This window comes from Equus quagga, chromosome 8 (assembly GCF_021613505.1).
Source record: "Equus quagga isolate Etosha38 chromosome 8, UCLA_HA_Equagga_1.0, whole genome shotgun sequence".
Lineage (NCBI taxonomy): Eukaryota > Metazoa > Chordata > Mammalia > Perissodactyla > Equidae > Equus > Equus quagga.
Window position 1 is genome coordinate 32,713,040 of NC_060274.1, and position 18,914 is coordinate 32,731,953.

General features: G+C 43.8%; 1 protein-coding gene across 2 annotated transcripts in view; it reads left to right on the forward strand.

Moving 5' to 3' along the window:
• The first annotated feature begins 7,196 nt into the window (after positions 1 to 7,196).
• Positions 7,197 to 18,914, forward strand: part of PIK3CG (phosphatidylinositol-4,5-bisphosphate 3-kinase catalytic subunit gamma) — a 31,567-nt gene continuing 19,849 nt past the window's right edge. The window contains exons 1-5 of one of the 2 annotated variants that reach the window (XM_046670734.1): positions 7,197 to 7,266; positions 9,387 to 11,393; positions 14,388 to 14,453; positions 14,566 to 14,791; positions 16,472 to 16,575. In XM_046670734.1, the coding sequence (XP_046526690.1) occupies positions 9,399 to 11,393; positions 14,388 to 14,453; positions 14,566 to 14,791; positions 16,472 to 16,575 (2,391 nt within the window). In that variant the 5' untranslated portion in view covers positions 7,197 to 7,266; positions 9,387 to 9,398. Of the gene's footprint in view, positions 7,267 to 7,455; positions 7,630 to 9,386; positions 11,394 to 14,387; positions 14,454 to 14,565; positions 14,792 to 16,471; positions 16,576 to 18,914 lie in introns of those variants that run through there. The other variant, XM_046670733.1, reaches the window with a different exon arrangement.

The following is an 18,914-nucleotide window of genomic DNA, read 5'->3' on the forward strand; positions in this document are numbered from 1 at the left end:
TGGCATGGCTCAGCCTGTTTCCTACCAAGCTTGGAACTTTCCGCTGTGCCGTGAAATAGCAAAGGCTCAAACCTACTGTCTCCCTTTGAGGATATGTACATGATTTCGCATCATTACCATCTTTCTTCATCACGAGGCACACTGGGGCAGAGGATATAAGGTATCCACGGGGAATCCTGGATCTGGTAGCAAAGACACTGATGCTGCAGTTTAAATCTGGTAATCATAGAATTTCTAAAGCAGAACTGAGGAGACAAAAGAAGGAAAAGATCCTCTGCTACCAATTCTAGTCACATCAATATCATTAAGAAAGAGGAGATTCTAAGAAAAGCCACACAAAAATCCCTGAGGGGAAGAGAAACAGTTTTATAGAGAAAGACAAAAAAGAATTACATATAACTCACTTTTACCAAAATTTACATCTAAAACTCTGAAAATTGCCTCTCTTTTAAACACTGCTGGAAGAAAAAATTAGCTATTATTTTTCTCTAATTGGGTACCTTAAACATTACGTAAAATGTTTGCTGTTTCTCTGATATTTTATATAACAAAAAGTTTATGGCATCACTTTTGAAGCAATTACACAATGAAGATTGTATTTTAATGAATAAATAGGATTGGTTTCTATCAAACCAAAGTTGATATTCACAAAATCTTCCACGCAGAGTACCTTTACATTTCAAATCCCACAGAGTGACATTTAACCTTTTACAATCTGATGCACAATATCATGTCAGCCTATTTTTTCAAGGAGAACCTTTACCTGATGTAGGCATCAGGACATAGTAGGTTGGACCGCGGTCACCAACAGCTCTGAGACTTGAGCAGCCTGACCCACCAAAGGTACATTTCTTGCCCATATACGTGCTCAACATGAGTGAACTGGGGAGCTGGGCTGACCCCAGTCTGTCAGGGACCAGGCTGACACGGTTCCATCTCAACATGTGCCTCCAAGTTCTCCACAGCAGAGGGAGAGAACCATGACAACGTGTGACACACTTCTGCTCACATTTCACTGGTTCAAGCAAGTCAACTCTTAACTTCAAAGAGGGTGGGAGAATGTCATCTCCTAGGAAGAGAACTGGAGTTGCTTGTCACCAGCTCTATTGACAATCACATCTGTTTTTGTTTTTTTTAATCTCCTTTGGACCTCGGCACATATAACAATCCACACTATCTATCACCCTATTTGGGATCATATTATCCATCCAACAAATTTATATTATCAATTGAACAACAACAAAACATTTCATTCTTTTAGAACCATTGTATTAAAGCAAGATCTCCTTCTTTTTCTTAAAACCAACCTCCTTAATACATCTCATTTTGGCAGAGCTGGGGTATTGTATGTAAGTTTAGAGAAAACAGAAGTGGGTAGCCCTGCTGTGGCAGAGATGACTAGCTGTTCACCAAAGACGGGTGACCCTCCCACCACCACCACAGGGTAGAGTTGTTGCTTAGTTGCACCCGCAGCTATATTTCTCAGACTCTGGTAATAGGTGTGGTTACCTGGCTGAGTTCTGGCCAAAGAAATGCAGACGGACGTGCCATTTACCACTTTCCAGGCCAGCCCATAAAAACCTCCTGCACCATCTACTGCCTGGTTTCCAAATGACCACATGACCTAGACCTGCCACCAATACCCTACCCTGCGGAGGATACATACAAACTTTTTTATAAAAAATATTTTTACTTTTAAAGTTTACAAACATAAACTTTTACTATGATAAATAAACTTTAATAGTGATGGGGTAGTAGAATAAATTAACGAAACCTTCAAAAGCGTGCATTTTAAAAAATGTTTTGGTTGGCCTTGACGATGACAAGGTCACCTAAGGCAGTCTCTTAGTAATCTGCTCGTCTCACTCCATTCTCTTCTGTGTGCTCTCTGGATTACGGCGCTGCCTGATTAGCATAGAATTTTCCAGCAAGTGAGGGAAGGACTGCATTATTGAAGAGGTGGTTTGGAGAAGGCAACAGGGACAACTGCCAGTTTCTGGGTTTGTGAAAGCTTTTATTTACCCCTAACCACTCAACATAGAGACGAGATAGAATGACAATATCAGTGACTGCCTAAGGCTGATGGGCTATATTCTAAGCATCTCATGAGAGCAATAATTCATAACGCATGAAGTCAGATATGTGATAGTACTTAAATTTAACCATGCTCATCAAAGTCCTATCATTTCTGATATGTTGTGACAAACATAACTCTACGGCTTTGCGAAACCTATTTCTTTTCCCCCTGAGCGCACAGAGAGGCTGTGTTGCCCAGCCACCCTTTGCATCACGTGAGTCACAGGACAGAGTTCTGGCCGATGGAATCTGGGCACAAAGTTGTGAGCCATTCACAGACCCAATGAAGGACTCCAAGCTCTAGCGGAGAGCAGAACCACTAGTTGGAAGGAGCTGGGTGCTGAATGAATGTAGGACATCGCCTCCTCGACCCAGCCAGCTGGGGACTATAATGTGAGAAAGAAAGAAAGCACTGAGATTTTGTTATAGTGATTAGCACAGGAGGCATACCTAACGAATACATGACGGCTGTGGCATTTGCCTCAGAGAACTATGCAAAGGGTTAAAACTGTGTAAAGTATCTCTCAATAAAGCTGTTAGCTTGAAAAAGAGAGTCCAGGGGGCCCTAGAGATGCACTCTAACCCCACCCCTACTCCCACCCCGACCCTGTCCCATTTGGCTCTTCCTGATCGTTGAGCAAGTCCTATAAAATGCTTCTTGCCTTGGTCTCGTCACGAATACCATGACTTGGCCGCAGCCAAGCCTCTCTTGGCCTCTTCTCCCATTCCTGGCTGCTTAAGAAAATTTCACTCTTCTGAACTTGGACTGCCTATATGATTTCCTCTGCTAGAATGCTCCTTCCCCTCACCTCTGCCTGCCCAGTTCTGCTGATGTCCCTGCTACCCCCTACTAAGGTCTTCCTTCTGGAAGGCTCAGCTGGAAAAGACAGCATCCTGCTCTGAACCCCTGTAACCCTTTCTCAGCAGAGCTCTGAAGGTTTTCTCTTATGTCCCCAGGGCATGATGATTATTGGTGGACATCTTCTCTGCCCTGCTAACTTGCAAGCGCCTTGCAGACAGGGACTCTGCGTGCCGGCACACAGAGATATTCAATAATAAACGCTAAAGGAATGCATGGCCAAATGGGAATGGATGTGGACGTCAGTGAATAATTCAATGGAATTCCACAACAGCAGCTTGGATCAGAGACCTCTTCCCTCCAAACGAATCCAAACGTGACCATGTTTCCTTTATGACATTCTGTCCAGCCCGATGGCACTCCAGCTAGATAAAGATGGTGCATCTGGACAGAGGTCACAGCTTCTAAGGGGCAGACACAATGGGCCAGTTCCGACCTCCACCTGAAACATCAGATTCACATGGAGAGAAGGAGTCTGCCAAGAACGTGGGGAAAAAAGAAGAAAAAAATCCTCTTAATTAAGATAGTATGGTGGGAGCTGGCCCAGTGGCACAGCGGTTACATTCACACATTCTGCTCCGGTGGCCCAGGGTTCGCCATTTCGGATCCCGGGTGCGGACGTGGCACCGCTTGGCATGCCACGCTGTGGTAGGCGTCCCACACATAAACTAGAGGAAGATGGGCATGGATGTTAGCTCAGGGCCAGTCTGCCTCAGCAAAAAAGAGGAGGATGGGCAGCAGATGTTAGCTCAGGGATAATCTTCCTCAAAAAAAAAAAAATAAAGTATGGGAGGTAGCTTAAATTTATACATTTTTAAGTAAAAATAACTTTAGGTAAACACTATCTTTTGAATTTTTATGGATGTATAACACACACACAGAAAAGTGACCATGAGTGTACAGCTTAATGAATGCTTACAAATCGGTCACCCCACCTCCTCGAGAAACGGAACCTTACCAGCAACCCCGAAGCCCCTCCCCGCTCAAGTCGGTAAATACTATTTTAAAAGAAAAGGAAGGAAAGAGAGAGGGGAGGGGTGCCCGGGCAACCATTTTCAAAGAAAATGCTAAATGCTGGGGCCGGCAGGAGCGTTGGGGGGGGGGGGGGGGGGGGGGGGCACACCCCGGGGGCACTCGCGCCCTCGCTCAGCCACACCCATCAGCGCTTTTCCCGATCTGCAGAAAATTCGCGTGGGATGCAACAGACCCCCGAAACGGGTAATTGCAGAAAATGCGGACCGAGCTTTGGAGGCGAGGGGATTCCTCGTAGGTGCCGAGCGAGGAGGCCCGGCCCCGCCCTCCCGCCGGCGGCCGGCGGGGACCCGGCGCTGGACAGCAGGAGGCGCGCGAGGTCCCCGGCCGTCCATCACTGGAGGCGGCCGCGCAGGGCTGTGGCCTCGCTGCGTCCCGGCCGGGGAAGAGCCAGCGCCCCCGCCCCAGCCCGCACTCCTGCGCCCTTTTTCTGAACCTGGAGAGGCAGGGCATCCTCTTGGCTTCCTTCCAGCGGGATGTTCCTCCTGCCAGACTCTCAGCCAAGAAGCTCGGCTTTGGAAGGAGCAATGTCCCCTACAAAGGCCTGAGAAGCAGCTTCGGTTATAAAGTCACCCCCGGGCCTCAGACCAGGCCTTTGAGAGCAGGCTCCGTGCAGGCTGGTCTGCTAAGTCGTCCTCTCTCCTAGGACCCTCTGCTCTGCCCTTAGGAAAAATCCCGTGAATGAAGGCGTCATCTTTGGTTTGGAAACTTGACGCCCTCCTGCAAACAAGCTTTGTGTCTGTCAGATCGTGGTATGTGTGCAAGAGGCATATAGAGACAGGTGGGTGATTAGATAGGTGGGTAGGTAGAAGATAAAAATACTTGACGGTCTGCTGATAATTCTGAAGGCGAGGTCCCAGAGATGGGTCTGGGTATCCATGATGTGGGAGGACTTCTCTTCACAAGGATGTGGGACAGGCAGTTTTTTGTCTTATATTTCAGTTAATATTAATAAGAGAACAACAAAGAGAAGTAATGAATTGGATCAGGCAGGGGGGATATAAAGGGGATATTTCCAAAGCCTTGTGGTTCCTTATAATGTCAGTCAAATGAGGTTCATTCTTAGTCTTAACTGACCATTGACACATCTTACTGTTTCTCATTTTCTAATCGGTTCTATCTTCTTGTTCCCGTAATTGTTGGATGTGAAATAAAAGTCACACTATTTGATTGTATTTTCTTTTTTCCAACCAAAATGTGACATATGTCTGCTATAGGGAAAACATGGTGCTAGATGCATGGAGATTCACAGAAGGCAAAAAAAGAAGAAGGAAAAACATATTACTAAAACAGGATAATGATGAGGCCTAGGGCTCTTTTAACCTCAAACGTCCGGGGATAAAGAGGCCCAAACTAGTAAAGAATTCCTCTGCATGGAGGAGGTGTCCACATAGAAGAAGGGGACATTGGCCATTACTTCTCCCTTGGAACATTTACTACATTCGGTCACATGTTATTGGCTATATTAGGATTTGGGGAAGAACAGGGCATTTTAAATCTCAGACCACCAATAAAGCCTGAAGTATTTGCAAGTTTAGTCATAGAACAGACAACCTTTGCATAATTGGACTTAGCTGAGTAGTTTCTGCAGAGGCAAGGAGACTCAAGAGCCAGAGTCTAGCATTTGTGAAATAACTAGTGTGTGTGTATGTGGTGTCAGGTTGAGACCTGGCCCCCTGGGTGTGAATGAGCCAGGGCACAGAAGGACTCTGTTGAATGATCTGGGGAACAGAGCTGGCCAAGCTAATGGTCCCTCTGTGGTTGGCCCTAGCAACCTCAAACCCCCAGCCAGCCCACCCAACCCCACGAGCCCTCCCACACACTCTGGGTGAAGCATGGCTTGGCAAGCTCCTACAGTGTGGCTCCTTGGTCCCTCCCTCTGAATCAACCAAGAGGGCCAGCTCTGAGGCTCCTAAAGCTGCCAGCCTCCTAAGGGAGTGTTCCTACATAGGAATATACTTTGGGGAGCTGATAAGCCCCCTCTAAATATTTGGGAGGCAGTCTTCGAATTAAATGGTTTGCCTGCTGATGTCAATTATTATAGTGCTGTTTGTAGGAAACTAAGACCCCAGGGGCTTATGTGAAAGGAGATAGATCAGATGAAACGATCACTTATCTTGATGTCAAAGTAATTCAGAGGAACTCTCAATTATTTACCTCCAAGAAACCTGTGAGGACAGCGCCATCCTACTTGTTGTCCCCGGGGCTCAGCTGGAGTCCACGAGGTCCCAGGTTGGAGGATGAATTCTGATACAGAAGATCCTGGGATGGAGGAGAGGGGGCACACGGTGACGATCTGAGGGTGCCTGGGGGTTCTAGAAGGAATTGAGGTCACCTTGAGGATATAAAATTGCTCTAAAAATAATTTAGGATGGCTTTTTTCTGGATTCTCTACTCCCATGGGAATCAGGAGCCATCTCCCAGTGACTGTCTAATGATGTGACAGTGCTCAGTTCCCCAATTTTCCCATGATACCAAGAAACCTCCTTCTATTTTGTCTCCAGTCGATCATTGCTCACAGTAAGGCTCCATTCTCAACACTCACAGATACACACGCACACACACACACACACACACACACTGTACTTTCAGTTTGAGCCAGTGATATTTTAGACCCTGAATGCTCTGAAAAGACAGAAATGTCTCACCAAACCAAGGAAGTGTGCTCCCAAACTTTGACTTTGAAAATGTTCTGCTCGACAACTCAGCCACTTAGCTCACTAGGTTCCTCTTCCCTCTCTCTCAGTTACAGTGTCGAAACAAGGGTCCATCTGAATTCCCACGAGGGAAAATTAATCGAATGGGCTTGCGACACTCATGGGTTTAATCTGGCTCTTAAAAAATCTTCCCACCACATTGTTTCTCTAATATGGTGGCCATTTTTTCTTCTACTTAGAACCAGCTAGAAAAATATTTCATGTGTTTATGTCTCTTGAATGCGTACTTTTTGTTTGGATCTATGTAATTTTAATCTGTTCCAGCCTCTCACAATTTTTAAAGAATTAGTTCCAAAAGTAAAAAATATATATGTGGTAAACATTGCTCATTCGTGTGCTTTGCTCTCTGTGCTATGACAGGAAATGCATTTCTGCCACTTTTAAAATGAGCAATCACACGTATAATCAACTTGGTTAAAACTTCCTTCCTGGTAACTGCAAGACTTCCTCTGCATCTGGATCTGAAGGGAGACGCAGAAAAGCGGAAGGGTTTAGAGGCACACTGGGTAGGTCTGAATTTGTTTTGTTTTCAAAAATTAAACAAATGATCCTTCAGCATCATCGCCTGCACTGCTTTATCAGGTATTACATCCTTCTATTTTTTTGCCCTTTGTTCGCTCTGACTCGGAATAGTGACACTTCCTTCTCGGCTAGAATATTTTTATCTGGAGCTGTTTGTCAGTTCTTGAGATGACACCACCGCCAAATGTCTGTTTCATTGTCTGGTCCGACCTGTATGTGTGGATATCCACGAGGTTCCGGCAGCGGCTTTGCAGGTGTATCAGTCCTTTCTTGTTTTGGTTTGGGAGGAAAAGGGAGGGCCTCTTGCCAGCCAGGCTTCATGTTCTTACAAGTGCATCCTTAGCGATTACTGTACGAAAGAGTGCTTCTAACGTCTTCTTGTAAAAGGAGAAAGCTTCGTAGCCTCAACCATGAAGGACAGCAGTGAGTATTCAGTCAGCCTGTCTTCTCCTGCATCTTGTATCTTGCACAATTGCTTAGTTTCATCGAGGCAGAACTTACTGCTATGTATTCGTATGTTGCCTAAATTTGGACCTTTTTATTTCAAGTTAGTGTCAATATTAATGTATCTTACGGTTTTCTTCTTTGTTAGTTATTCTATAACGTAGCAAAAGATGAAATGGTGTCTGTTTTAAGCTGCAAATGACAGTTCTTGGGGACAGTTGGTTTCATGTATTTACTAAGTATAACTACATAATATTTTAAGAGAGGGAAGATTGACTTTAAAAGCAGGTTTGAGCCAAGATTCGAACAGAAGTTTTGAGCTAAGGAAACTTGTCTTTCTTATCTTTTAATCAAACTCTCCTTTTTGGAATATATCAAATGCTCCTTTATTTCTTAAGGAAATAACTAGTTATGGGTTTCACTAGCATTAGTCATTTAAGAGAGTAAATGGTATTTTCTGAAACATTAAATTTTTGGATATTGATTCTTATTTAGAATACATCTTACAATGTAATGATACTAAATATTAAAATCAAAATACCTTATTCATATTTCAATTTTAATATTTTTAGCATTTCAGTCATTATTTGAAGAGTTTTCTACTGCAGAATGTCACATTTATACTTAAATGCTTTGTGCAGGGTAGGTACTTATTAAATATTTGCGGAAAAGAGTGGGCAAGTTTGATGAGAATAAATTTGTGAATTCTGGTTATAGAGGTGAAAATATTAGAGCAAAAAAGAAATTAAATCATCAGTTGAGATCCAAACATCAGGTCACTGGAGTCCACAAATCCTTCTTTCCAACCCGTGGCTTCTCCACTATGTAACACAGAGGCAGGTGGAAGGAATTGCTACAAATTAAAATTACCTAAATGTTCATATTAGGAGAGTATGGCCCCAGGTGACTGACTCTCTTCTGATACTGCCCTAATGTAGCAACGACAGCCAGGATGCTTACACATTTTATGATTCAAAATGTTAAATATCTGCAAACGTTCTTGACTGCAGTTTCACCACTGTGGTATCTTCGAGTTTTATCAATGAAGTGACTACCTCTCCTAACCAGAAAGAAAAAAATGAAAACAAAAAAGAAAGACAGGAAATTGACTAGGGAGTAGATACCTGATCCAGACAGTTTGAAAATGGAGAATGTGAGGTGAGGTCGGGTAAGGTGTCTTGGTCCCAAGGAGAAGTGTGAGACTGAATAAAGAGGAAATAAGTCGAAGGCTTGTTTTCAAAGTGGGGTGTTTCAGCATCTCCCAGTGCACCTCGTAAACTAGGACTTGATCCTGTCATTGGATTGTTTCACTTGTATATGCATTTATGCTTAAGAACAACCGTTACCACTTCGAGCTATTATAGGATGTCACACACTGTCCTAGATGAGTGTTACATCTTTTTTTCAATTAAATGTCCAAACAAAACAATAGATTGATTAATGAACCCCCCATATACCCATCACCCATATTGAACAAGTTTATTACCCTATTTAATTCTCACCTCCACCCTCTGAGGTATTACTAACCCCATTTGACAGTTGGGAACCAGGCTCAGAGACTCACTAACTCAAGTCACCCAGATAGCAGGTAGCGGGGCCAGGATTCGGGGGCCCGGACCCCAAAGCCCCTGTATCCTCGTGTGCACGTTCTTTTACACCTCCTTCCACCACCCCCTGAAAAATGTAAGGGGCAAGTGCCTTCCCTGTGACCAAGGCCTGTGTTTCTCCGCTCCCAGGTCGCGTAGGGCATGGAGCTGGAAAACTATGAGCAGCCCGTGGTTCTGAGGGAGGACAACCGCCGCAGGCGCCGGAGGATGAAGCCGCGCAGCGCCGCGGCCAGCCTGTCCTCCATGGAGCTCATCCCCATCGAGTTCGTGCTGCCCACGAGCCAGCGCAACAGCAAGACCCCCGAAACGGCACTGCTGCACGTGGCTGGCCACGGCAACGTGGAGCAGATGAAGGCGCAGGTGTGGCTGCGCGCGCTGGAGACCAGCGGAGCAGCGGACTTCTACCACCGGCTGGGGCCGGACCACTTCCTCCTGCTCTACCAGAAGAAGGGGCAGTGGTACGAGATCTACGACAAGTACCAGGTGGTGCAGACCCTGGACTGCCTGCGCTACTGGAAGGTGCTGCACAGGAGCCCAGGCCAGATCCACGTGGTGCAACGGCGCGCGCCCTCGGAGGACACGGTGGCCTTCCAGCAGCAGCTCACAGCCCTGATTGGCTACGACGTCACCGATGTCAGCAACGTGCACGACGACGAGCTCGAGTTCACACGCCGCCGCCTGGTCACCCCGCGCATGGCCGAGGTGGCCGGCCGTGACCCCAAGCTCTACGCCATGCACCCCTGGGTGACGTCCAAGCCCCTGCCAGAGTACCTGTCGAAGAAGATTACCAACAACTGCATCTTCATTGTCATTCATCGCAGCACCACCAGCCAGACCATCAAGGTCTCGGCAGATGATACCCCAGGCACCATCCTCCAGAGCTTCTTCACCAAGATGGCCAAGAAGAAGTCTCTGATGGATATCCCGGAAAGCCAAAACGAACAGGACTTTGTGCTGCGCGTCTGTGGCCGGGATGAGTACCTGGTGGGTGAAACGCCCATCAAAAACTTTCAGTGGGTGAGGCAGTGCCTCAAGAATGGGGAGGAGATTCACCTGGTGCTTGACACTCCTCCGGACCCAGCCCTGGACCAGGTGAGGAAAGAAGAGTGGCCACTGGTGGATGACTGCACGGGAGTCACCGGCTACCATGAGCAGCTGACCATCCACGGGAAGGACCATGAAAGCGTGTTCACCGTGTCCCTGTGGGACTGTGACCGGAAGTTCAGGGTTAAAGTTAGAGGCATTGATATCCCGGTCCTGCCCCGGAACGCTGACCTCACGGTGTTTGTGGAGGCAAACATCCAGCATGGGCAGCAAGTCCTTTGCCAAAGGAGAACCAGCCCCAAACCCTTCACGGAGGAGGTGCTCTGGAACGTGTGGCTTGAATTCAGCATCAAAATCAAAGACTTACCCAAAGGGGCTCTTCTGAACCTCCAGATCTACTGTGGCAAAGCTCCAGCGCTGTCTGGCAAGGCCTCTGCAGACACTCCCAGTTCTGAGTCCAAAGGCAAAGTTCAGCTTCTCTATTATGTGAACCTGCTGCTGATAGACCACCGGTTCCTCCTGCGCCACGGGGAATACGTGCTCCACATGTGGCAGTTATCCGGGAAGGGCGAAGATCAAGGGAGCTTCAACGCTGACAAGCTCACCTCTGCAACCAACCCGGACAAGGAGAACTCCATGTCCATCTCCATTCTCCTGGACAATTACTGTCACCCAATAGCCTTGCCTAAGCATCGGTCCACCCCTGATCCCGAAGGGGACCGGGTTCGAGCCGAAATGCCCAACCAGCTTCGGAAACAACTGGAGGCAATCATAGCCACTGACCCACTTAACCCTCTCACAGCAGAAGACAAAGAATTGCTCTGGCATTTCAGATATGAAAGCCTTAAGCATCCAAAAGCATATCCTAAGCTATTTAGCTCAGTGAAATGGGGACAGCAAGAAATTGTGGCCAAAACTTATCAGTTGTTAGCCAAAAGGGAGGTATGGGATCAAAGTGCATTGGATGTTGGGCTAACGATGCAACTCCTGGACTGCAGCTTTCCAGATGAAAATGTAAGAGCCATTGCGGTCCAGAAACTGGAGAGCTTGGAGGACGATGACGTTCTGCACTACCTGCTGCAGCTGGTCCAGGTAGGGGATGCTGCTGTTGCCAACGGAGCAGTCTTCTCGAGGAATTTCTTTGCATGTGCACAGGCACCCCATTGGGTTGTAATCAAATGCCCCTTGTCCAGAGCCTCATGATTAGTCATAGTAGGTCTGATGAAGCCACCTCAAAAAGTAGCCAACTGTTCCATTTCCTTTTTTATTGTCTTTGAGGGTCTGCCAACATCATTTTGAAGACATTGGTATTTTCACTTTTTAGGAGAACTGGCCCTATGGGAATACTTTGTTCTCATTTACTATATTAATGATAGATTCGACTTGTTGAATGCTCCCCTGTGCCAGGGGTCCAAGTGATTTACATACTCTTCTTGTATTATCACATTTACCTCTCCCAACAACTATGATGGAGCATTTTGTAGATAAGGAAACTGAGGCACAGAGAAGCTAAATAATGTGCCCAAGGTCACGTACTTTGAAAGACCGAAATTCGAACCCAGGAAGTCTGACTCCAAGCCCTGTTCTTTTCACTGCCTCCCAATATCCTGCATGAATCCTGTGTCAGGACAATGTGTCCTAGAGAGAAAAGGTCATACTCTCTGGTCGTGTCTATCACAATTCATAGAATAACTTCTCATATCTGGATGGGACCTTGAAAGCCCCTCTCTTTAGACAGGTCCAGTACTGTGTTTCCACTCCTGTTCTCATGCCTTCCCCTGGGGTCCACAGAGCCTACGCCATGTGCCTAAGGGTTTCTTAGGAAGTTAAAGAAAGGAGGAACAGTTCTACTCACTATAGCCATTCTCAAATTATATTGTGCTGCTTGACAAGGAAGAGGAAGTCAAAGAATTGGAATAGAAATGCTATTTTAGAGTGCAGACGTGTTCATTCATTCATCCAACGACCTGGGCTGAGGGCTTCCCCTGTTCTGGAAGCTGGAGATAGAGCAGTGACCAAAACAGAGCCTGTCTCTGCCCTCATACAGCTTGTGGCGCGTGGAAGAGACCGACACTAAATGAGCGCTCATGCGAGCAGATATTTAAAACAAATTGTGACAGACGCTTTGGTGCAAAACCACAGGGTATTATGAGAAAATAGTCAGGGGTCCTGGGGACACTTAATTTAGACCAAGGAAGCCAGGGACGGTTCTCAGTTGGTGATGTTTGACCCAAGATTGTTAGGATTCGCCAGGCTAAGTGTTAGACACTAAACTGTCTACTCACTGTCTAAATATACAGGAAGCCCTTGGAGTTTTCTGCTGAGCCTTTTGGACACTCCCAACTTTAGCTCTGAATCTGCACCTTCCCATTAGGCAGATCCTTGAAACATTACATTCGTCCTTTATCTTCATCTATCACATATATCCAATATTTCTCTCTGCCCGCGAGTTCAGATCCTGGCATAACACTAATGAAGACTTTAGAATAATCAAAGTACATTCAGTTTTCTAGCTGTCCATAACAAAAAGAACATAAAACAAGTTTGGATGACATCTGTTCCAGGTCCCCAAGGCTACCATGAATTATGTTGTATTGTTATTTTCACAAGTAAACTTTGCAGAATTGGAAAATGAGTAGTGTTCTTGGAAATACTTAAATAAAAGAGGTCAATAAGTAATATGAACATTGAATTTGTGGTCATAAATTTGAAGAAGAGTAGTCATTTGTAAAACTCTTTGAGACATTTTCAGATATAGCCAAATGACTCATTCCTGATTAAAATGGTCTGCTAGGTGAGATCCGCATTATCTTTACAGAAGTGAAACATGAAGAAGGTCAGAAAGATTCACGTTCGGGTTAGAAACTCAAAACATTTCTGAAGTGAGTACCAGTGGCTAAATAGCCACATTCTCAGAATTGCAATCTTAGCCGCAGCTACAACGACACCTATTTGACCACGCCCATGGAAAGTATGGGGATAATCGAAATATTATCAAGTCGGGATCGATCATTTCCAAACTGGAAACCCACAGTAACAATTGGAAATCATACCGAAAAGCCCCCAGGCCCTAAAACATAAAGTGGGATGGGAATTTCTCCTGTTTCTTAGGAAAAAGGATGGACCGTATCTATTTACAAAGGAAATACTCTGAGATATTCAATTTTAAGCCTCTCATGATGCTTATACGTGACATCTACCCTATAATTTTATATCTGCATCTATAGTAATCAAACAATATTTGTTAGTCTTGCTGCTTTTAAAATTATGAACTATTGCAGACTTACAGAAAAGTACAGAAAAATGATATAACACATCTTCATGTACCCACTAGGATTTAATTATTTTCTACATTTTATTGGTTCTTTTTCTTCAGTCACAGAGCTGTCACCAAAGTCAATATCTCTATATTAGCCAAGTGAAGTGAGAACTGCTAAACACTGCTAAACCTGAGCAAGCATATAAGATAAGAGATTTTCAGACAGAAAGCTCTGCATACCCCACAGGGTGGCAGGGAGTAGTGGTCCCTCTGTGTGGACTGATCCGGGCCTGCTGTTTCTTTGCAGTAAGCAGCTGTGAGGCAGCTCAGTGACTTGCCAGTGAGATGCCACACACACATCTTGAGCAGAAGACAACTTATAGGATTTCAGGATCTTCATATATAACAAATATTTTTCTCCTTACGTGTACTATATCTCTGTGTCTATTTTCTTTCCAACAACCTCTCTTACCTTCCACTTTTATATATTCATTATAGCCATCTCCATCTTTTCCTTCTATCCTTCCAATAAATCAAGTAAGCCCTTAATGGGAGCAAAAGCCTCTCCTTTTTCACCTGTGAAGTTATCAAGTCACGTGACTATGAGTGGCGAGTTCCGGCTTGTAATCCCCGTCCTTAAGCAAGTGGTTCACTCTGGCCCAAAGTGTCCTCGCAAAGAAAGGATTGACCTTAAGTGACTGATAAGATTCTTGTCACCCTAGCCACAAAAACCCAGTAAGGCAGAGCACCCGTTTTTCTCCATTTCCTATTCCTGATTAACCAACCTAGAACGCAGTCCTACAAATGCCTGTGTGTTCTTATTGCAGGCTGTGAAGTTTGAACCATACCATGACAGTGCCCTTGTCAGATTTCTGCTGAAGCGTGGCTTAAGAGTAAGTGCTTCCATTTTGATAATAGCATGACATTTCAAAACTTATCCAGAATTGGCTCATAGATCTAGAGCATTAGTCATCATAAGTTCGACCTTCTTGTTCCCGCCCTCAGAACAAAAGAATTGGTCACTTCTTGTTTTGGTTCTTGCGAAGTGAGATAGCCCAGTCCAGGCACTACCAGCAGAGGTTCGCTGTGATCCTGGAGGCCTACCTGAGAGGCTGTGGTATGGCCATGCTGCACGACTTTACCCAGCAAGTCCAAGTCATCGAGGTGTTACAGAAAGTCACCATTGACATTAAATCGCTCTCAGCTGAAAAGTATGACGTCAGTTCTCAAGGTACAGTGGTGACCTTTTCCCGATCCTCTTTCCAAATGCCTTCATCTCCAAATGCCATCGTCTCTCTCATTTCTCTTTCTTCTGCAAGGCCTGCTGCACCTTCCTAAAGGCAGCCAAGAACAAATTTTTCAATCTTCTGTTTCCATGGAGCAAGCAAATTGAAAGTTCTCCCTTTGCAAGTTAGTATTTCTTAACTGTATATATATTCTAATGATGAATTTATGATACTCCATATTAATTTTTTTTTTAATTTAAAGGGCGTTGTGCAGATGTAAGATGTATTTTTTAGGAACAATTGTGCACACACACAAAAAGATTAGTTCTTTCCAAATATTTACCTTTTTCTCCCCATCTTTCAGTATATGCATATAATTTTCAAATTTTCAGTGTTTTAAAGTAATGAATTATTGAGAAACTATTTTAAATTTTTAAGTATATATAGCCATATATACCTTCATATATACATATATATCAGAAAAGTTTATATTACAATATATATATCTCATCTCCTCTCTGAAACCATTTCCAATATAGTCTTCCAGGAAATCCTGTCCGTGTCCTAGGAGAATCACACTTTCTCTGTATTCCCTTAGTTTTGGGTTCACACTGCATTAAATTATACTCATTGACACATCTTGCTGGTCTAGTAAACTGTCTGAGACTTGAGTATCTTTCATGTTTGTGTACCTAGACCCAGCACTATGGCTCGTAATGGACACTCACTAAGATACTTGGTCAATTTTTTTTTTTTAAAGATTGGCACCTGAGTTAACATCTGTTGCCAATCTTTTCTTCTTCTTCTTCTTCTTCTTCTTCTCCCCAAAGCCCCCCAGTACATAGTCGTATATTCTAGTTGTAGGTCCCCCTGGTTGTGCTATGTGGGATGCTGCATCAGCATGGCCTGATGAGTGGTGCCATGTCCGCACCCAGGATCTGAACCAGCTAACCCGGGTCACCAAAGCAAAGCCCATGATCTTAATCACTCGGCCATGGGGTTGGCCCTTCGGTCGATATTTTAAACTTCTGAGTATTTTAAATTTCCCTTTTTTCCCTTTGATTCTTTTCCAATGCACCAATAATGCTCTCTCCTAAAAATAATAATGGTGATAATAATCTTACTTTTATTTTTACTGTAAGAAAGGGAAACATTTGTACTGGCCTCCAGTCTATCTGTTATCCAGGGAGTAAGTTTTAATTTACATATTTTGCCTTTAGAATTTTGAGGCTGTGACATTGTCTCTGCACAACTTAACTTCCACTTTTGAAAAGAATTTACAGAATCCTAACCGAACTCCATTTAATGTGGTCTTCAAATGTCTGTTCCCCAAATCGGATGGCAGTTTAAAGTTTCACATATTGGAAAGAAAACTACAGTATCAATTCCTTAGCGTTATCCTTAAAACGTCGCTCTCCACCTGATGGTCTTGGGCTCCCACATACATTCACGTCTCTGTCCCCGCTGAGTATGCGTACATGGTTCTATTGCTCACTGTAAGCCTCACTTCTCCTGCCACCTCGAATGATTAGTTCCTCAAACACAGAACCCCACCCCCTTTTCTCCTCCACACCAGACCTAATGTATAGAACATTTTGAATAGCTGTGGTCTCAGGAAATGTTCTAAATAATATTGATAGTTTCTTGAACTCACAATGACTCTTGTGTGCTTTTGACAATTACAGTTATATCACAACTTAAGCAAAAGCTTGAAAACCTGCAGAATTTGAATCTCCCTCAAAGCTTTAGAGTTCCCTATGATCCTGGGCTGAAAGCAGGAGCGCTGGTGGTGAGTATGAGCTCCATGTCTCCACGTGGTCTCTATGTCTTGAAAATGTCTCTGCATGCTTTACAGGGCTAGGAGATAAATGCTAATGTTTATGTCGAGACAGGGAAGCTGGAAAGTCCCTCGTTGGGCTCTGTCAAGCCCTTCTCTCACCACTAGGTAGTAAAAACCTCAACACTGAGCAATCTCCCCTCCATTTTATTTTAAATCAGCTTTCTTGAGGAATCATTTACATACAATAAAATTTGTCCATTTTAAATGTACAGTTCAATGAGTTTTGACAAATCTATAGAACCCTATGACCACCACCACAATCAAGATATAGAACATTTCCATAGAAAGGTTATGGACAGAGTTCTTTCGCATCCCCCTCTGTTGCTAGTCCTTTCCTCCATCTGTCCCTGATCCTGGACAACAGCTCTGCTTTCTATCATGTAATTTTACCTTTTCTAGAATTTCATGAAGTAGAATCATACAGTATGGATTTTTTGTATCTGGATTCTTTTACTTAACATAATGCTTTTAAGATTCCTCCATGTTGCTGTGCGTAGCGGTAGTCTGCTCCTTTTTATGACGGAGTAGTATTCCCTTTATGGATACACTTCAATTTGTTTTCCATTTGCCTTTTGAATAGTATTGAACAGTGAGATAGTTGGGTCAGATGGTGTGTGTCTAATTTTGCAAGATAGGGCCAAATGGTTTTTCCCAAGTGACTGTACCATTTTCCATTTCCACCAGCAATGTATGTGAGTTCTAGTTATTCCACATGCTAACCAAACTTATCATCAGCCTTTTTAATTGTAGCCATTCAAATGGGTGTGAGGTGGTATCTCACTGTTGTTTTTATTTGCACGTCCCTAATTATGTTGAGCATCTTTTCAAGCACTTATTTTCAATCTTCTTTTGAGAAATTTCTATTCACATCTTCCATTCATTTTTAATGCGGGTTGTCTTATTTTTATTTATGAGTTATTTATGTATTCTGGACACAAATTCTTTAATGAGTATATATTTTATGAATATTTTCTCCCAGTCTGTGGCTTGCCTTTTCATTTTCTTATTAGTATATTTCAAAGAGCAGAAGGTTTTAATTTTGATTAAGTCCAGTTTATCACTTTTTCTTTTATGATTCATGCATTTTGTGTCTTAAGAAATAGTTGCTTAATCCAGTGATTCTTAACCAGAGGTGCACTCCTCCCCATACCCCATCCACCAAGGGACATTTGGTAATGTATGCAGAAGAGTTTGCTTGTTACAACTGGGAGAATGCTACCAGAATCTAGTGGGTAAGGCCAGGAATGCTGCAAAATATCCTACAATGCACAGGGTTGCCACCCCATAACAAAAAATTATCCAGACCAAAATGTCAATAGTGCCAAAATTGAGAAATACTGCCTAATTCAATGTGACAAATATTTTTTTCTACAAGTTGTATAGTTTTAACTCTTACATTTTGTCTTTTTCCCATTTTGAGTTAATTTTTGTGTATGGTGTGAGGTAAAGATCAGGTTTCATTTTTTATCTGAATATCCAACTTTTTCAGCAGCATTTGTTGAAAAGACTATCCTTTTCCTGTTGAAATACCTTGGCACTTTTGTCAAATATCAACTGACCGTATATATGTGGGTCTACATCTAGATTCTCTAATCCACGCCATTGATCTAAATATCTATCCTTATATCAGGGGCCGGCCCAGTGGCGCAGCGGTTAAGTTCGCACGTTCCACTTCTTGGAAGCCCAGGGTTCGCCAGTTCGGATCCCGGGTGCAAACATGGCACCGCTTGGCAAGCCATGCTGTGGTAGAGGTCCCATGTATAAAGTAGAGCAAGATGGGCATGGATGTTAGCTCAGGGCCAGTCTTCCTCAGCAAAAAGAGGAGGACTGGCAGCAGATATTAGCTCAGGGCTAATCTTCCTCAAAAAAATAAATAAATATCCTTATATCAATGCCACACACTCTTGTTTACATTCAAATAATAAACCACTTCACATATGCATCAGAATCTTACAAGAGTATACTTCCATTAACCTCCTCTCCTCTTTTATACTATTTTTGTCATGCTCTTAAATTCTACCTATGTTATAAACCCCATACATGCTTACTATTTTTGCTTTAAAAAGTTAAAAATATAGATTGGATAAAGAAGATATGGTATATATACACAATGGAATACTACTCAGCCATAAAAAAGACAAAATTCGCCCATTCACAGCAACCTCGAGGGTATTATGTTAAGCGAAATAAGCCAGTCAGAGAAAGACGAACTCTATATGACTCCACTCATAGGTGGAAGTTAGTATATTGACAAGGAGATCTGATGGGTGGTTACCAGGGAAAAGGGG